This window comes from Eumetopias jubatus, unplaced genomic scaffold (assembly GCF_037043125.1).
Source record: "Eumetopias jubatus isolate StellerSeaLion01/CBP00866 unplaced genomic scaffold, mEumJub1_p1.0 scaffold_15, whole genome shotgun sequence".
NCBI classification, from domain to species: Eukaryota; Metazoa; Chordata; class Mammalia; order Carnivora; family Otariidae; genus Eumetopias; species Eumetopias jubatus.
Genome location: NW_028274821.1, coordinates 6,468,365 through 6,487,583, shown reverse-complemented (window position 1 = coordinate 6,487,583; position 19,219 = coordinate 6,468,365). Strand labels below are relative to the sequence as shown.

At 36.5% G+C, this 19,219-nt stretch overlaps 1 protein-coding gene across 3 annotated transcripts in view; it reads left to right on the top strand.

The window, feature by feature from the left end:
- Positions 1-19,219, top strand: part of JAK2 (Janus kinase 2) — a 147,628-nt gene that overhangs the window by 89,441 nt on the left and 38,968 nt on the right. For all 3 annotated transcript variants that reach the window (XM_028117334.2, XM_028117335.2, XM_088019163.1), the window contains 3 exons: positions 1,863-2,008; positions 7,984-8,305; positions 9,067-9,186. In XM_028117334.2, coding sequence (XP_027973135.1) covers positions 1,863-2,008; positions 7,984-8,305; positions 9,067-9,186 — 588 coding nt within the window. The remainder of the gene's footprint in view (positions 1-1,862; positions 2,009-7,983; positions 8,306-9,066; positions 9,187-19,219) is intronic.

Genomic DNA, 19,219 nt, shown 5'->3' with positions numbered 1-19,219 from the left:
CAGGACCCTGAGATCATGACCTGAGCTGAAGGCAGAGGCTTAACAGACTGAGCCACCCAGGTGCCCCTATTTTTTTTTAATGAAATTATTTTTGAAGAATTTGTGTTAAACTTTAATTTCATGAGATAAGTTATCACATTTATTACATAAAATAAAGAGAGTGGCCCTATATTTCTCTTACCCAGTTTAAAACCTTGGTTAAGGGGCACCTGAGTGGCTCAGGTGGTTAAGCGTCTGCCTTGGGCTCATGTCATGATTCCAGAGTCCTGGGATTGAGCCCCACAGTGGGCTTCCTGCTCAGTGGGGAGTCTACTTCTCCTTCTCCCTCTGCCCCTTCCCCCCAGCTTGTGCTCTTTCTTTCTCTCTCTCAAATAAATAAATAAAATCTTTTAAAAAAATAACAAAACCTTGGTTAAATACTGGTATTTCAGCTAATATTTTAGTTCTCACCTTTCTTTTCAAGAAAATTGCTGTTTTTTAGAATATTGGTCATTTTTCTGTTTTGCCTTTCCTTTCTCCCATTACACATTCATTCAGTCTCATTTCCATATTCCTAAATCATCTAGACCAAAATCTTGAAATTTGTTATTTCTTTTTCTTCATTTTTATATATAATGATAAAGTTATGTTTTTTTCAGACTCTTTTAGAGTCTTTCAGACTCTTTTAGTGTCTTCAGACTCTGATCTATAATCAGATCCTTATTATTTCATATCTGACCCATTACAGCAGCCTCTTAATGAGTCTCACTGGATATACTTTATTTTCTTAAAGCACTTTCATCATTGATACTTCTACCAGTGGAAGAGACATGATGCTTTAAGAGAAGGTGCTCTGAGAAACTGATGCTTTAAGAAAATGGTTGCCTGTTGCTTTTTAGGATCAAGTCATTCAAGAGTACCTACATTTTGACCCCAACTTATTTTCCCAAATTTTATTTTATTTTATTTTTTTAAGATTTTATTTATTTGAGAGAGAGACAGAGTAAGAGAGAGCACAAGCAGGGGGAGTGTGGCAGGCAGAGGGAGAAGCAGGCTTCCTGCTAAGCAGGCTTCCCACTGAGCAGGGAACCCAATGCAGAGCTCGATCCCAGGACCCTGGGATCATGACCTGAGCCTAAGGCAGACGCTTAACCAGCTGAGCCACCCAGGTGCCCCCTTTTCCAAGTTTTAATCCACATTATTCCCTTACTTAAATCGTCTGCCCAACCAAACTAGTTTGCATCTCTGACCATGCCTTATGCTTTGTTTTTGTATCATTCCTTCTATCATCCTGTTTTGTGTCCATCAGAAATTTCTTCATCTTTTAAGACTACATGAAGTTTTGAATTTTCCATAAAACCTTTCCTGATTATGTCAACTGGATATAGTTTCAAATTCTTTTAAATTCCTGAAGCATCTGTTGTGTGGCACTTAGTATAGAGTATCTGCATTATAATATTTCATTTACATGTTTAGCTTCCCTGCTAGATTTTAGTCTTCTTGAGGGTTGAAGCTCATCTTATATTTTTCTGTATCTCACACAGTCCTACTTAGTATAATGCTTTGAACATATTTGGAACTAGGTACTTAATTAGCTAATATCTATTTTAATTTAGGTAATCTTTATGTAGAAGATATAATTTGAAGATACCAGCAGTGTTGACATCATATGTACTATATAATGGGGAACACAGTCTAATAAATCAGTTTCCATTGACAAAAAATTTTCACTATAATTTTATGGCAAAATAACTGAAAATCAGTGGAGGAGTTGACGTTCTTTTTAAATGCATATGTTGTAGAAATTATAGGTTAAAATATAATAGATTAAAATGTGACAGTGAAATTTAAGAGGTATTTCCTTCTAAATTTTTTTCCTATAGTGGCGGCATGATTTTTTACATGGATGGATAAAAATACCCGTGACCCATGAAACACAGGAAGAATGTCTTGGAATGGCTGTGTTAGATATGATGAGACTAGCCAAAGAGAAGGATCAAACCCCACTGGACATCTATAGCTCTATCAGGTAGTTTCCTTATGCAAATCCATATAAATGAATGTGAACAGTTGGAGTTTTTCTGTAATTAATTGTACTTTCTGTATCAAATCTTTTTGATTTTATAATAATTAAAAGTCATATGGGTAAATTTTCTTCCTTGTATACAACACATACTTTGTGAGATAAAAGAAATTTATTTTTTCTTTTTTCTTCCAGTTTTATTGAGATATAATTGTCATATAGCACTGTATAAGTTTAAGGTATACAGCATCACAGTTTGACTTACATATATTTGTGAAATAATTGCCAAAATAAGTTTAGTTAATATCCATCATCTCATATAGTTAACTAAAAAAAAGAGAAAGAAAAAGAAACAGCAGTGTTACCTATAGTGATCATATTGTATGTTATATCCTTAGTACTGATTTATCTTAGAATTTAAAAAAATATTGAAAGAGTTGGAGTACTACAGAAAGTATCAATGATGTTTGATACTTATTAATTATTTGATTCATTTATTCTAAAAAGAGTAAGTAAAGTTAGGGGAATGAAAACACCTGTAGGCATAATTTCTGATAGATCCTCAAATTGTCTTTATAAATACATCTGAAGCAGTATTTCTCAAATATTGGCCCACAGTTTACTTGAATTAGTATCACCTGAAGTTGAAGTGCCTGTTAAAACTGAAGATTTCTGAGTGCTACCCAAGAGTTTTGATTCAGTAAATCTCAGGGGAAGCCCACAAATACAAATCTTCACAAGTTCTCCTGGGAATTTTCCTAAAAATTTCTGCTTTTTTGAAGTATCATTGACATATAAAATTGTAAGATGATTGGAAAGGTACATTGTGGTGGTTTGCTGTATGTATACACGATTAAGAACTCCCCCATCTGGTTCATTAACACATCCATTACTTCACATATTTATCTATTCTACTTACTTTTTTTTTTTTTGGTGAGAATGTTTAAACACTCTTCTCAGCAAATTTCAGTTCTACAATACAGTTTTATCAGAGTCACCATGTTTTACATTAGATCCTTAGACCTTATTCATGTTATAACTGATCCAGCCGATTCTTTTATAAGTGATCCACACTCCACATTCTCCAAATTACTCATGTGCATATTGGGTTTTGTCATGCCTAACAGGATTTTTTGAAATACTGCTCCTACAGCCCAGCTTTAATAGTTGTAAATCTTTTTAAAGATGTATATGATTATTATAAGAGTTCTTCAAGTTTTTTATAAGTTTGAAGACTATGTTTTACATATTGCATACTTAGAATTAAAAGTTTGAGGGTGTTATGCATCTGGTTAAAACCCTATATTTCTTGAAATCCTCTCAATAACTGGTTTTAGTCACTCATTTACTAAGTGCCTTAAAAACAGTTACATACCCAGATTGCAGGGTATCAGTTTCTATTTCTGCTTTGGTTTTAAGTAATCTTGTTTTCAGATGTCTGTTAAGCCTTAAACTATAAAGTTCACCCATTTAAGATGTATGACTCAAGACTTTTTTATTATTGAGTTATAAGGGTGCTTTACATATTTTGGATACAAGTCTCCAGATGAAAGTTATTATATTTATAGTTTGCAAATATATTCCCCTTCTTTGGACTGTTTTTTCACTTTCTTGAAAGTATCATTCATAAAATTCATAATTTTCGGGTAATTTATTTTTTCTTTTGTTTCCTGTACCATGACATTTTAATATTAGATAAATAATTTCTGCCTGTCCTGAAGCAAATCATGCCTGCCTTGCTTGCCTTTGTAATGTAATTTAACTCAACTGATGTTTTCTGAATTCACATTTAGTGCTTATTTCTGAGAAATAATCAAGAAACTCTACTCAGTGTGAAATTATTCAAGATTGATGGGAGAATAAATGACTAGTTGTTGGCAGAATGAAATAAACTGTTTTGTTCCCAGAAATACCCAGTCGGATATGGATCTCTGATTAGTATAATTAAATACATATTCCTTCCCCGACTTTTAAAAAAAAATTCATGTAAGGTGCATCTTTGTGTGTCTGTGCCTTTGTGTTAGCTCTGTGTGTGTGGGTGTGTGTGTGTTCACCTCTTTGTGCATGTGTGTGCATTAGATACTTTTCTGTATGCCACCAACTCTTAATTGGACATTATGGCTTAGGTATTAGAGTACAGAAAGTGAAGGAAAGCATAAAATTTTTGTGTTTTCATTCTTCATCTGCTCTTTAAAGTTCTAAGTCTGCTAAAGGGTGGGAAGAAGAGAACTGGAAAATGCAAAGAGTTTAGGAGACTGCTGAATTTGTAAACATTAGGCCAGGACCAAGGCCACTTACATAGCAACTGAGCTACTCACCTCATCTCCCTGGACTCCCTTTCTAAAAAACTAAGTAAATAATAATAGAGTTTCCAATGGCCTACTCCACCTATAATAATAAAATGCAGATTTCATTTTATAGTACAAAAAATACTATACAGTTTCTAAGCCAAGGCTCAATTTCAGAGCCTTTTGGAGCCTCAATTTTAGCATTCTTTAAAAACTCAATATAAGAAAAGCATGAGGAAAAATGTCTTTTTGCTTTAAGAATTAATAACTTTTCTCTTGAAAAATTTTTAGTGTTTCTAACAAGTCTGGTTCTGATAGCATGATGCTGAAGTGGATTTACTATGTTCAAGAACCACACATTCCTATGGTATTCCCAGGGGAAGTATGTCTGGTCCTTTATGCCAGGCATCAATGTGGAAAGCTTTGTTTTATGTTGTTATTTTAAACTCCTCTTTTTAAGTCTTATTAAAAGCTTTATTAAAAAGTAGCCATTGATGGCTATATATTTTGCATTTTTGTAAAATGTTTATATAAATTGCATTCAGATTTAATAAGTCTCTTGGTAACTAACATTTTTGTCAGTAGTTAAGCAAGAATCATTTGTATTCTGAGTCTATTTTTTGTCTTTTCAGTGTTTATTCTAAATTTCCTGAGGCTCTCCTCTATGCTGTCTAGACTTATTAAATTTTGTATATCTGTTTATTTAGAAATATATAATTGTTAGGAACAAAGTGTGACTTGTGAGATCTGAAAAAAAGAGTAGAATTTAACGGCCAGAGAGAGAGGAGGGAGGGAGTGTGTAGAGACTCATGGAAGAGGCCTTGTAGCAGAAGGGAGCGTGGAAAGAGTGAAGAGAGTCAGTATGGCTAGAGCCCGAAGAGTTAGGAGGAGGCAAAGCAGGGGCTGGACCAGAACCTACAGAACCTTAGAGCCATGTGGACAAGGTTACGAGCACTCAGAAACCATGCAAGGGTATTAAGCAATGGTGAAATGATTAGATTTGTGATTTTAAAAGATCCCCCTGAGTCCAGTGTAGAAAACAAAATTGGACAGTGGTATGAGTAAAGGGGAATGCCAGTTGCCCAGAGACTAAGGCCATTACAGTATTTTCCTCCAGGAGATGTGGTTACTACTGAGTTAGTAATGAGAAAAATGGGCAACTAAGAGAAGTATTTAGAAGGCAAACTCATGGAAACGTGGTGATGAATGGAATAATGGGAATCCAAGGGGAAGGCGGCCTCAAGGGTGATTCCTGGGTCATGGGTGAATTGCAGTGCTCTTTACTTAGATAGGAAATGCTACAAGAGGATCTTTCAGGGGAGGATGTCAGGACTTGTGAGTTTGGTTTGTCGCATTGTTTGAGGAGCTTTGGAGACATTTAAATTAAATGTATCAATTGACTTGCCTGTGGAAGATTAGGGTATGGAGTGTAGAGGTCAGTGCTGGAGACAGATACCAGAGTCGTTTGCATCTAGGGAACCTAGAGAGAAAGAGTATAAATAAGAAGAGAGGAGGGCCTCAGGTCTTGAGGAACTTCAGCCTTAATCACCAGGTGGGAGTGAACCTGAAAAGAAGATTGAGAAGTATCCCAAGAGACAGGAATAAAGCGAGGAAAGCTAAGGGGAGAAAATTGAAGGAGAGAATGATCAGCAGTGTTGGATGCTGCTGAAGAATGACAAGGGAGGTGAATGTGGGAGTTTGGTTTTAGCAACGTGAAAGTCTTGATTTTTAGCAAAAGCATTTTCTGTGGAATGATGGAGCAGAAGTTAGACTGGAGTGAATTGAAGCGTAAATGGAAATGGCTGTATAAACTCTGTCAAAATTAGGCCAGAATGGCTGGAGCTGAAGGGATATGTGGCACAAAGAAATTTTACATTTAAGGTGGGACGACCGTTAGTGTGTTGTGGTTCGAAGAGAAATAAAAGTCCCCAGAGGGTGAATGTATATTAGAGGAAGAAAGAGACGATAGGTACATACGTGTCCAGGAAGTGGCTTTACCTCGCTGGTTTATACCGCCTTTGTTGTCACAGGTGGGGAGGAGGAGGGAATGGGTGCAGATGTATGTAGATTTGCCAGCGTCATGTGGAGGGAGCTCTGCTTAGAGAAGCTCTTTTTTCCCCCCAAAGAAAGAGATGAAGTCATTTGCTGAACGTAAGGAGGAATACAGCTGACGTTTGAGGCAGAAGAAAGGTAGTAGGCAGTTTGAGGAAATGGGAGAGGGTTTGACATAGTTGTGGAACTTGGGAGAATTAGTTGAGCAGAGAAGCGTTGTCAAATGGATGGTCGTGCTGAAAGCGTGTTTGAAATTGGTGATTATGAATTTATACCGCCCTGCCTACCTTGCCAAATGACCCTCCAGCAGCTCTGTACTTGAGTACAAAACTGAGTGTTCGTCAGCGGGGTTCAGGCAGAGTACGGGAGGGAAGAAGCGGTGGTGTATGAGTAAATGCGTAACAACCAGTTCTCAAAAAAACCCCAAAGATGTGATTTGTTTGCCATCTTTGCTGACGTCCATGGTATAAATCCTGCCTATGGCCAGTTTCAGGGTATCAACCTGATGTGCCTGAATGTAGAATTGGGAAGAGATGAGCAATAGCAAATCTTTTTCACCACTCATGTACGAGAGATGTAAACAGCCTTAAAAGCATAGGAAGTAGTAAATGTAAAAATTTAAAATGTAAAATAATTAGGAAGTGATACATTTTGAGTATTACCTATATTTTTACTATGATTTATTTGTAACTTTATAGAACTTAAATTTTAATGACAGCTCTTTAGCAAACAACTACATAGTCTTAAAATGTAAGCTCTCAGCATGAGCCAGCCAGAGCACTAGCTATAAATACTCAGATACAGGATAGAGTGAGAAGTGATACTATGGAGTGGTGCACAGAATACTGTCAGACAAAGGGAGAGGAACATCTAACAGTCATAGAGAAAGGTTGCCTGGATTTGATGATGCTTGAGCTGAGACTGTTGGAGTGAGTTAGAGCTAACCAGATAGGGAAATGGATGATGGGAAGAAGGATTAGCCTAGGTGAAGGCATGGAAATTTAATGCAGTTGTACCTTCAGAAATGAAATGCTCTTCATTGGTCAGATATTTGAACAGGGGAGACGTTATCTCTCTTCTTTAGGATATTTTACATAGAGGTAGAGGTACAAAAGTGTCAGAACATTTCTAAGTAGAATTGTTTTGATGGCAAAGGAATTATTAGGAGTTACTGAAAAGGGCCAGAAAATAATGTATACAAAAGGAGTATGTTTGCATAATGAACAACTGTAGCATCCAACAGAGTGTAACAGTTTCCAGAATTCAGGTGAATTTTGGTGTACAGCGTCATAGGAAATATTTGCAACACGGTGTTGCAAAAAATGAGGTATAAGATAATCAGAAAACAAATTTTTAGAGACTCCATTATTAGCTAGACTAAGTCTTCATTTCATTAGGGGAAGAAGATTAACATACCCTATTCTAAACATTTATGGTAACTCAGAGAATTTTTATATGTATTTCCATCATCTGACAAAACCTTAATATTGTATGCGTGGTGGCTGTGTCACCTTTCTCCACTTGACCTCTGTGCTGCGGCACTTACCTGTTGTGGAGAAAGGTGGTAATTTCTCTTTCAGTGTCATTTTAGATTTACCTTCCAATTTGTTTTGTTTTTCTGTGTGTGTTCTTTATCCCCAGCTACAAGACATTCTTACCAAAATGTGTTCGAGCAAAGATCCAAGACTATCATATTTTGACAAGGAAACGAATAAGGTACAGATTTCGCAGATTTATTGAGCAATTCAGCCATTGCAAAGCCACTGCCAGAAACTTGAAACTTAAGTATCTTATAAATCTGGAAGCTCTTCAGTCTGCCTTCTACACAGAGCAGTTTGAAGTAAAAGAACCTGGAAGAGGGCCTTCAGGTGAGGAGATTTTTGCAACCGTTATAATAACTGGAAACGGTGGAATTCAGTGGTCAAGAGGGAAACATAAAGAAAGTGAGACTCTGGCAGAACAGGTAATCCTTCACGGTATGTTCTCATTCTTCGTTAGTCTAAGTGAATGGCACTAGAAGCACAGTAATTTTACTCATTGGAAACATGGTCTTGCAGTTCTCTTCTCTCACTGATCGAAGTGGAAGTTTTTAATAGTGTGAAGCCATCAGAGTCGTATCTATAATTCTTTTCTCATTGTTCTTATGTGGTTTTTTATTTAGTTTTTTTATGACAAACGTTAGTAATGGTTCTTACAGTTTTCAAAAAGGCTTGAATTCCTAAAGTGATTTTAAGGTAGTTTTGCCTCTTTTTATAATTTTGCTGTTATTGATAATAGGCACAAGCATAAAATTTAATTAGGAAAGATTAATTTTAATTGATTTTATGATGATGTATAGTTAGTTTTTCTAAGTTTTGCACTAGAAGTTTTAGTTTGTTCATATCTATGTTCTTAGATCGTTATTAGAGATTTGTCTTTACCTTCCTTCTTTGGTGGTTAAACTTTCAGTTTTCTGACAGTGGTTCCACTTGATGTTGATTGGATTGAAGGGAACTGTAGCATGATTAGATTCCTGTAACATTTTAATGCTCTCATTTTTAAGTCAAAGAAGATATGGTTAAGTCTTAGGGTTACGTTATTGAGGGAGAGAATCCCATTTAGTTACTATCAATACTTTTTTATTTTAAAGAATTTGGAATGAATGTTAATGTCCTTCATAAGTTTTGTTTTAAAATGGCTCCCTTAGTTTTACCTGTTTTTAATCTCAAATGCTCTTCATTATAGGATTTACAGTTATATTGTGACTTTCCTGATATTATTGATGTTACTATTAAGCAAGCAAGCCAAGAAGGCTCAAATGAAAGTAGAATTGTAACTATCCATAAGCAAGATGGTAAAAATCTGGTAAGTCTGCTTTATAACCAAATAATGATTATGCTTGTTGTCAGAAATAAGTATTTTAGAATCTTAATACCAAAGTTATTTTCTCCTAGGAATTCTGATTACAGTTTTAAGTATAACTCTAAACATAAACATCAGTTTAGTAAGGTTTTGTTTACATCTAGCTTTTGTATCACTACCAACACTATCTTTCCAGAGTTTCTCGAACATTAATGTATTTTTCACTCATTTAATGATTAGCAAGGCAACAGTTACTCCGCCCAACCCCCTCTGCCCCCACTCTGGGTTGTGCTGATTCCCTGTCATAATGCTCATTCCAAACTTTTTTTTTTTTTTTTACCAGTAGGGATGTGCGTAATGGCAGTCATACTGCCTAATTAAAGGAGAAAAAGAATTCAAAACAGTGCTTTCTGGGATTCACGTAACAGTGTGAACCAATCCCGGGTTAGCCCTACCCAAGCTGAAACACATGATTGGTTCTAAAAAATTAATTCTTTCTCTTTCTTTGATTAGCTTCAGAAAACCCACTTATTTTTTATTTTTTAATTTTTTTAATGTCAAATACAATATTATATTAGTTTCAGATGTACCTCATGACTTGACAGTTCTATACTTTACACAGTGCTCACCGTGGTAAGTGGTTAGAGATCCCATTTATTTTAATTGAAAGGGAAGAAGTAAATTCCTTTCATACTCTTCTTTAAAATTGCTTACTTATGTGGCTGTTTTCTTTTTAACTCCGGTATTTTTTGACCTCCTGGCTTAAACGGCACATTAATGTTATGTGTTCGTTTAACTTCAGTATTTGTATGACCTCTGCCTATCTATTTTAGGGTTATATTTACTAAAATTATAACTAACTTGTAATTCACTTTAGTCAGCATACTTTCCTATTCTTAGATAAAAATATGTAAATAGTGTACAGTTACTACCTACTAGACCATGAGCTTCTTGATTGTTGGGATCATTTTGGGGTATGTGTTTTTACCCTCTGCACCTGGCATAGTACTCCAGGCCCTACTTTAGAAAGAGCTTGATAGGTATTTCATGGATCAGTGAAACGGTGATTAATAATTTTCAACTGCAATGTGGAATTAATAGAAGAAATATTTATTCTGTAAATATCAAAATTACACATGTGTATTGTATAAGCACACCTAAATATTTATAGGCATACCTTGGCTATTTTGTGGATTCAGTTCTAGACCACCACAATAAAGCAAATATTGCAATAAAGCGAGTCAAAGGAATTTTTTTGTTTCCCAGTGCATATAAAAGTTATGTTGACACTATACTGTAATCTATTAAGTATGCAATAGCATTATGTCTAAGAAAAAACAATGTATATACCTTAATTAAAAATACTTTATTGCTAAGAAATGCTAACCATCATCTGAGCTTTCAGTGAGTTATAATCTTTTTGCTGGTGGAGCGTCTTGTCTCAGTGTTAATGGCTGCTGACTGATCAGGGTGCTGTTTGCTGAGGCTATGGCAATTTCTTAAAATAAGGCAAAAATGAAGTTTGCCATGTCAGCTGACTCTTCCATTGACAAGTGATTTCTCTGTAGCATGTAATGTTGCTTGATAGCATTTTACCCACAGTAGAATTTCTTCCAAAATTGGAGTCAGTCCTCTCAAACCAAGTTGCTGCTCTAGCAGCTAAGTTGATGTAATATTCTAAATCCTTTTTTGTTATTTCAATAGTCTTCACAATATTTTCACCACGAGTAGCTTCCCTTTCAAAAAACCACTTTCTTTGCTCATCCATAAGAAGCAACTCCTTATCCATTCAAGTTATATCAGGAGATTGCAGCCACATTTTTAAAAAATTTATAATTTTTTTTAAAGATTTTATTTATTTGAGAGAGAGAGAAAAAGGGAGAGAAAAAGAGAGCTAGAGCACATGTGTGCGATCGGGGGTGGGGGAGAAAGAGAGGCAGAGAATCCAAGCAGACTGCTCACTGAGCACGGAGCCCAATGTGGGGCTCAATCCCAGGACCCATGAGATCATGACCTGAGCTGAAATCATGAGTCAGATGCTCAACTAATTGAGCCACCCAAGTGCCCCACACTTTCAGCCTCCGCTTCTAATTCTCTTGCTATTTACACCACTTCTGAGATTACTTCTTCCCCTGAAGTTTCGAACACCTCAAAGTCATCTGTGAGGGTTGGAATCAACTTCTTCCAAACTCCTCTTCATGTTGATATTTTGACCTCTTCCCATGAACACAGATGTTCTAATTGGCATCTGGAATGGTGACTCCTTTCTGGAAGGTTTTCAGTGATGGCCCAGACCTGGCAGAGGAATACTATCTATGGCAGCTATAGCCTTAAGAAATGTATTTTTTAAATAACAGGTCTTGAATATTGAAATGACTCTTTGATCCACAGGCTGCTGAATGGATGTTGTGGTAGTAGGCATAAAAACATTAATCTCATTGTTCATCTCCCAAGACAGTAGTGAGCAAATGCTATTGGAAAAGTGGCGCCAATAGACTTGCTTTTGATGCAGGGTTGTCACAGACCTTCAATGTGTTTTAAAAAAAAAAAAAAGGCAATATCTGAGATACTCAATAAAGCGAAGTGCACTGAAACAGGGTATGTCTTCATTCTGTAAAGGTGGTATTTATAAAAGAGTAAGTATTTCTAGAAGAGTTCATGGATGCTTATGTGAACATCCTGTAGTAACATAAAGGACTTATTTATGGGATGGTATTTGAACCTGTTGGCTTTATTTTTAAGTCTGCAACAGAGAGGTTAAGCAACTTTCCAAGGTCATAGTGTTAGCTAAGTGATAGGGCCTATTGTAAACCGAAATGGATGATTTGACAACTTAAACCCATCAGTGTGGCATTGCCCTCTTTGTTGAGTAGTCCTAAAGCTCCTAGAAGTATTACATTTACATTTTGTTAGAATTGCTCTAAAGATTAATTTGGGAAGAATGGCTATTTCTTTACCATATTACATTTTCTATTTAAGGGATACACTGTATTTCTCCTTGTATCCAAGTATTATTTTATGTTTTTCAGTAACTTGATGGTTTTATTCATACTGCTACAGCATGTTTCTTGTTGAATTTTAATCGTGATATATTATGCTTTTTCTGTTACTTAGGATTAAGAACCTTTTCTCAATATATATTTTTCTAAAATTATTGCTAGATATGAGAAATAAATTTTTGCTTATTATTTCATTTTTCCAGTCTGTTATATATTAGTTACACTTTTTTTTTTTAAACCATCCTTTTTACTCTGACATTTTTCTTTGTCTTTCTTTTTTTCTCTTAAAAAATGTGGTAAAAGACACTTCATAAAATTTAGCATCTTGATTTAGCTATTCCACTTCTGGGCATATATATCCAAAGGAAACAGAATCCCTACTCAAAGAGATATTTGTACCCCCATGTTCATTGCAGCATCCTTGGATGTTACCAATTTTTAAATATTTTGCCAAACTGATGGGACAAAAATTGCTACCCTGTGTTATATTTCATTTCCTTAATTAGAACCTGAGTTGGAAAAATTTCTCATGTGTTTACAAGCTAGCTGTTTGTATCTCTCTTCAGTGGATTGTTTTCCCATATCCTTTGATTTTTTTCTTTCTGTTTCTAATTGATCTATAGCTTTTCTTCTCAATATGTAATGAGTATTAGTCCTTTGGTGTACAGATTTACAATTCCCCAGTCTTTTAAGATTGTTTATGGTATCCTTTTTAGTACCTATTTTTAAAATTTTTTTTAGTTTTTGCAAGAGAGAGAGCTTGAGCAGGGGTGGGGAGGGGCAGAGGGAGAGGGAGAAAATCATTTTTCTTTTAATTTTATTTTATTCTGTTATGTTAATCAGCATACATTACATCATTAGTTTTTGATGTAGTGTTCCATGACTCATTGTTTGCATATAATACCCTGTGCTCCATTCATTACGTGCCCTCCTTAATACCCATCACCAGGCTAACCCATCCCCCCATTCCCTTCCATCTAGAACCCTCAGTTTATTCCTTAAGAGTCCACAATCTCTCATGGTTCATCTCTCCCTCCGATTCGCCCCCCTTCATTTTTCCCTTCCTACTATCTTCTTTTTTTTTCTTTTTTTTAAACATATAATGTATTATTTGTTTCAGAGGTACAGGTCTGTGATTCATCAGTCTTACACAATTCACAGCTCTCACCATAGTACATACCTTCCCCAATGTCTATCACCCAGCCACCCCATCCCTCCCACCCACCCTCACTCCAGCAACCCTCAGTTTGTTTCCTGAGATTAAGAATTCCTCATATCAGTGAGGTCATATGATACATGTCTTTCTCTGATTGACTTATTTCGCTTAATAATAATACCCTCTTAATAATAATACCGTAGTTCCATCCATGTGGTTGCAAATGGCAAGATCTCATTCCTTTTGATGGCTGCATAATATTCCATTGTATATATATACACCACATCTTCTTTATCCATTCATCTGTTGATGGACACTTAGGCTCTTTCCATAGTTTGGCTATTGTGGACATTGCTGCTATAAACATTGGGGTGTACTTAGCCCTTTGGATCACTACATTTGTATCTTTGGGGTAAATACCCAGTAGTGTAATTGCTGGGTCATATGATAGCTCTATTTTCAACTTTTTGAGGAACCTCCATACTGTTTTCCAGAGTGGCTGCACCAGCTTGCATTCCCACCAACAGTGTGGGAGGGTTCCCCTTTCTCCGCATCCCCGCCAACATCTGTCATTTCCTGACTTGTTAATTTTAGCCATTCTGACGGGTGTGAGGTGGTATCTCATTGAGGTTTTGTTTTGGACTTCCCTGATGCCGAGCGATGTTGAGCACTTTTTCATGTGTCTGTTGGCCATTTGGATGTCTTCTTTGGAAAAATGTCTGTTCATGTCTTCTGCCCATTTCTTGATTGGATCATTTGTTCTTTGGGTGTTGAGTTTGATAAGTTCTTTATATTTTGGATACTAGCCCTTTCTCTCATATGTCATTTACAAATATCTTCTCCCATTCTGTCAGTTGTCTTTTGGTTTTGTTGACTGTTTCCTTTGCTGCGCAAAAGCTTTTTATCTTGATGAAGTCCCAATAGTTCATTTTTGCCCTTGCTTCCCTTGCCTTTGGTGATGTTTCTAGGAAGAAGTTGCTGCGGCTGAGGTCGAAGAGGTTGCTGCCTGTGTTCTCCTCGAGGATTTTGATGGACTCCTATCTCACATTTAGGTCTTTCATCCATTTTGAGTCTATTTTTGTGTGTGGTGAAAGGAAATGGTCCAGTTTCATTCTTCTGCATGTGGCTGTCCAATTTTCCCAACACCCTTTGTTGAAGAGACTGTCTTTTTACCATTGGACATTCTTTCCTGCTTTGTCAAAGATTAGTTGACCATGGAGTTGAGGGTCCATTTCTGGGCTCTCGATTCTGTTCCATTGATCTATGTGTCTGTTTTCGTGCCAGTACCATACTGTCCTGATGATGACAGCTTTGTAATAGAGCTTGAAGTCTGGAATTGTGATGCCACCGGCTTTGCTTTTCTTTTTCAACATTCTTCTGGCTGTTTGGGGTCTTTTCTGGTTCCATACAAATTTTAGGATTATTTTTTCCATTTCTTTGAAAAAAAGTGGATGGTATTTTGATAGGGATTGCATTAAATGTGTAGATTGCGCTAGGTAGCATTGACATCTTCACAATATTTGTTCTTCCAATCCATGAGCATGGAATGTTTTTCCATTTCTTTCTGCCTTCCTCAGTTTTTTTCATGAATATTTTATAGTTTTCTGAGTACAGATCCTTTGCCTCTTTGGTTAGATTTATTCCTAGGTATCTTATGGTTTTGGGTGCAATTGTAAATGGGATCGATTCCTTAATTTCTCTTCTGTCTTGTTGTTGGTGTAAAGAAATGCAGCTGATTTCTGTGCATTGATTTTATATCCTGCCACTTTTCTGAATTCCTGTTTGAATTCTAGTAGTTTTGGGGTGGAGTCTTTTGGGTTTTCCACATAAAGTGTCATATCATCTGCAAAGAGTGAGAGTTTGACTTCTTTGCCGATTTGGATGCCTTTGATTTCTTTTTGTTGTCTGATTGCTGTGGCTTGGACTTCTAATACTATGTTGAATAGCAGTGGTGATAGTGAACATCCCTGCCGCGTTCCTGACCTCAGGGGGAAAGCTCTCAGTTCTTCCCCATTGAGAATGATATTCGCTGTGGGTTTTTCATAGATGGCTTTTATGATATTGAGGTATGTACCCTCTATCCCTATACTCTGAAGAGTTTTGATCAGGAAAGGATGCTGTACTTTGTCAGATGCTTTTTCTGCATCTATTGAGAGGATCATATGGTTCTTGTTCTTTCTTTTCTCAATGTATTATATCACATTGATTGATTTGCAGATGTGGAACCAACCTTGCAGCCCAGGGATAAATCCCACTTGGTCGTGGTGAATAATCCTTTTAATGTACTGTTGGATCCTATTGGCTAGTATTTTGGTGAGAATTTTTGCATCCATGTTCATCAAGGATGTTGGTCTCTAGTTCTCCTTTTTGATGGGGTCTTTGTCTGGTTTGGGGATCAAGGTATTGTTGGCCTCATAAAAAGAGTTTGGAAGTTTTCCTTCCATTTCTATGTTTTGGAAGTTTCAGAAGAGTAGGTATTAATTCTTCTTTAAATGTTTGGTAGAACTCCTCTGGGAAGTCATCTGGCCCTGGACTCTTGTTTGTTGGGAGATTTTTGATGACTGCTTCAATTTCCTTAGTGGTTATGAGTCTGTTCAGGTTTTCTCTTTTCTTCCTGTTCAGTTTTGGTAGTTTATAAATCTGTAGGAATGCATCTATTTCTTCCAGATTACCTAATTTGCTGGCATATAGTTGCTCATAATATGTTCTTATAATTGTTTGTATTTCTTTGGTGTTGGTTGTGATGTCTGCTCTTTCATTCTTGATTTTATTTATTTGGGTCATTTCTCTTTTCTTTTTGATAAGTCTGGCCAGGGGTTTATCAATCTTATTAATTCTTTCAAAGAACCAGCTCCTAGTTTCGTTGATCTGTTCTGTTCTTTTGGTTTCTATTTCATTGATTTCTGCTCTGATCTTTATTACTTCCCTTCTCCTGCTGGGTTTAGGCTTTATTTGCTCTTCTTTCTCCAGCTCCTTTAGGTGTAGAGTTAGGTTGTGTATTTGAGACCTTTCTTGTTTCTTGAGAAAGGCTTGTATTGCTATATACTTTCGTCTGAGGACTGCCTTTGCTGCATCCCAAAGATTTTGAACAGTTGTGTTTTCACTTTTATTTGTTTCCATGAATTTTTTAAATTCTTCTTTAATTTCCTGGTTGACCCGTTCATTCTTTGTAGAATGCTCTTTAGCCTCCATGTATTTGAGTTCTTTCCAACTTTCCTCTTGTGATTGAGTTCTAGTTTCAATGCATTGTGGTCCGAAAATATGTAGGGAATGATCCCAGGCTTTTGGTATCGGTTGAGACCTGATTTGTGACCTAGGATGTGATCTATTCTGGAGAATGTTCCATGGGCACGAGAGAAGAATGTGTATTCTGTTGCTTTGGGATGGAATGTTCTGAATATGTGTGAAGTCCATTTGGTCCAGTGTATCATTTAAAGTCTGTACTTCCTTGTTGCTCTTTTGCTTAGATGATCTGTCCATTTCAGTCAGGGGGCTGTTAAAGTCCCCTACTATTATTGTATTGTTGTTGATGTGTTTCCTTGATTTTGTTATTGATTGGCGTATATAATTGGCTGTTCCCATGTTAGGGGCGTAGATATTTACAATTGTTAGATCATCTTGTTGGATAGACCCTTTAAGTATGATATAGTGTTCTTCCTCATCTCTTAATATAGTCTTTGGTTTAAAATCTAATTTGTCTGATACAAGGATTGCCACCCCAGCTTTCTTTTGGTGTCCATTCGCATGGTAAATGGTTTTCCACCCCCTCACTTTCAATCTGGGCGTGTCTTTGGGTCTAAAATGAGTCTCTTGAAGACAGCGTATCAGTGGGTCTTGTTTTTTAATCCAATCTGATAGCCTGTGTCTTTTGATTGGGGCATTTACCCCATTTACATTCAGGGTAACTATTGAAAGATATGAATTTAGTGCCATTGTATTGCCTGTGAGGTGACTGTTACGGTATATTGTCTCTGTTCCATTCTGGTCTATGTTACTTTTAGGCTCTCTCTTTGCTTAGAGGACCCCTTTCAGTATTTCTCATAGGGCTGTTTTCGTGTTTGCAAATTCCTTTAGTTTTTGTTTCTCCTGGAAGCTTTTTATCTCTCCTTCTATTTTCAATGAGAGTCTAGCTGGATATAGTATTCTTGGCTGCATACTTTTCTCATTTAGTGCTCTGAATATATCATGCCAGTGCTTTCTGGCCTGCCACGTCTCTCTGGATAGGTCTGTTGCCAATCTAATGTTTCTACCATTGTAGGTTACACACCTCTTGTTCCAAGCTGCTTTCAGGATTTTCTTTGTCTCTGAGACTTGTAAGTTGTACTATTAGATGTCGGGGTGTTGACCTATTTTTATTGATTTTTTGAGGGGGGTTCTCTGTGCCTCCTGGATTTTTGATGCCTATTTCCCTTCCCAAAGTAGGGAAGTTCTCTGCTCTAATTTGTTCCAATATACCTTCTGCCCCCCTCTCTCTTTCTTCTTCTAGGATCCCAATTATTTTATATTGTCTCATCTTGCAGTATCACTTATCTCTCGAATTCTGCTCTCATGATCCAGTAGTTATTTATCTCTCTTTTTCTCAGCTTCTTTATTCTCCGTCATTTGGTCTTCTATATCACTAATTCTCTTTTCTGTCTCATTTATCCTAGCATTTAGAGCCTCCATTTTTATTACATCTCATTAATAGCCTTTTTAATTTCGACTTGGTTAGATTTTAGTTCTGTTATTTCTCCAGAAGTGATTTCTCTAGTATCTTCCATGCTTTTTTCAAGTCCAGCTAGTATCTTTATAATTGTCATTCTGAACTCTAGTTCCGACATCTTACCAATGTCCGTATTGATTGGGTCCCCGGTAGTCGGTACTGCCTCTTGTTCTTTTTTTTGAGGTGATTTTTTTCCATCTTACCATTTTGTCCAGAGGAGAATAGATGAATAAGAGAACAAAATGCTAACAGTGTAACAACAACCTCAGAAATATATACACTAAACAAATCAGAAGAGACCCCAAACTGGGGGAAAAGAAAAGGAAAGAAAGAAAAAAGAAAAAAAAAAACAGAATATGATCAACTGTGATTAGGCTGATGCATAGATCAGTGGCACACACTAGATTTGGGGTGCATTTTGGTCTGTTAGAAGAAACTGCCTCCCAAAATTTTAAAGAAAGAAAAACATATATGTACAAAAATAAGGGTAAATACGATAAAGGGTTAGAATATGACTGTACAGATGAAAATTATAAAAGATTTTATGAAAGGAATTGATAAGAAGTTGGTTGAAAAAAGAAGAGAAATTTAAAAAAAAGGGGAGATAATGGGATCAGGCTGGAGACTAGAACAAAACCTTACACTAGAGATTTAGGGTATATTTTGGTCTGTTAGAAACTGTATCCCAAAAATTTAAAGAGAGAACAACTTATATATGGTTAACTACAATGAAGGGATAGAATAGGACTCTAAAAATGAAAAATAAAAAAGATTTTAAAGAAGGGATTGATAAGATGTTGGTTGAAGAAGGGCAAAAGAAAAATTTAAAAAAATATAGAAGAAGAAAAAGAAAATTAAAAAGATTACCTTTGAAAGACTAAAGCATCATGGGGAAAAAAGCCATGAATTCTATGTGCTGTATTCCCCTAGTGCTGGAGTTCTTCCGTTCTTGATCGGTAAACTTGGTCTTGGCTGGCTGTTCTTGCTGATCTTCCGGGGGAGGGGCCTGTTGCGGTGGTTCCCAAATGTCTTTGCCGGAGTTGGAGTTGCCCCGCCCTTGTCGGTCCAGGCTGAGTAATCTGCTCGGGTTTGCTCTCCGTAGCTTTTGTTCCCTGCAAGCTCTGGTACAGCTTTGGAGGACCAGGGTGAAAATGAAGGCCTCCCAATCTCCACCCCGGG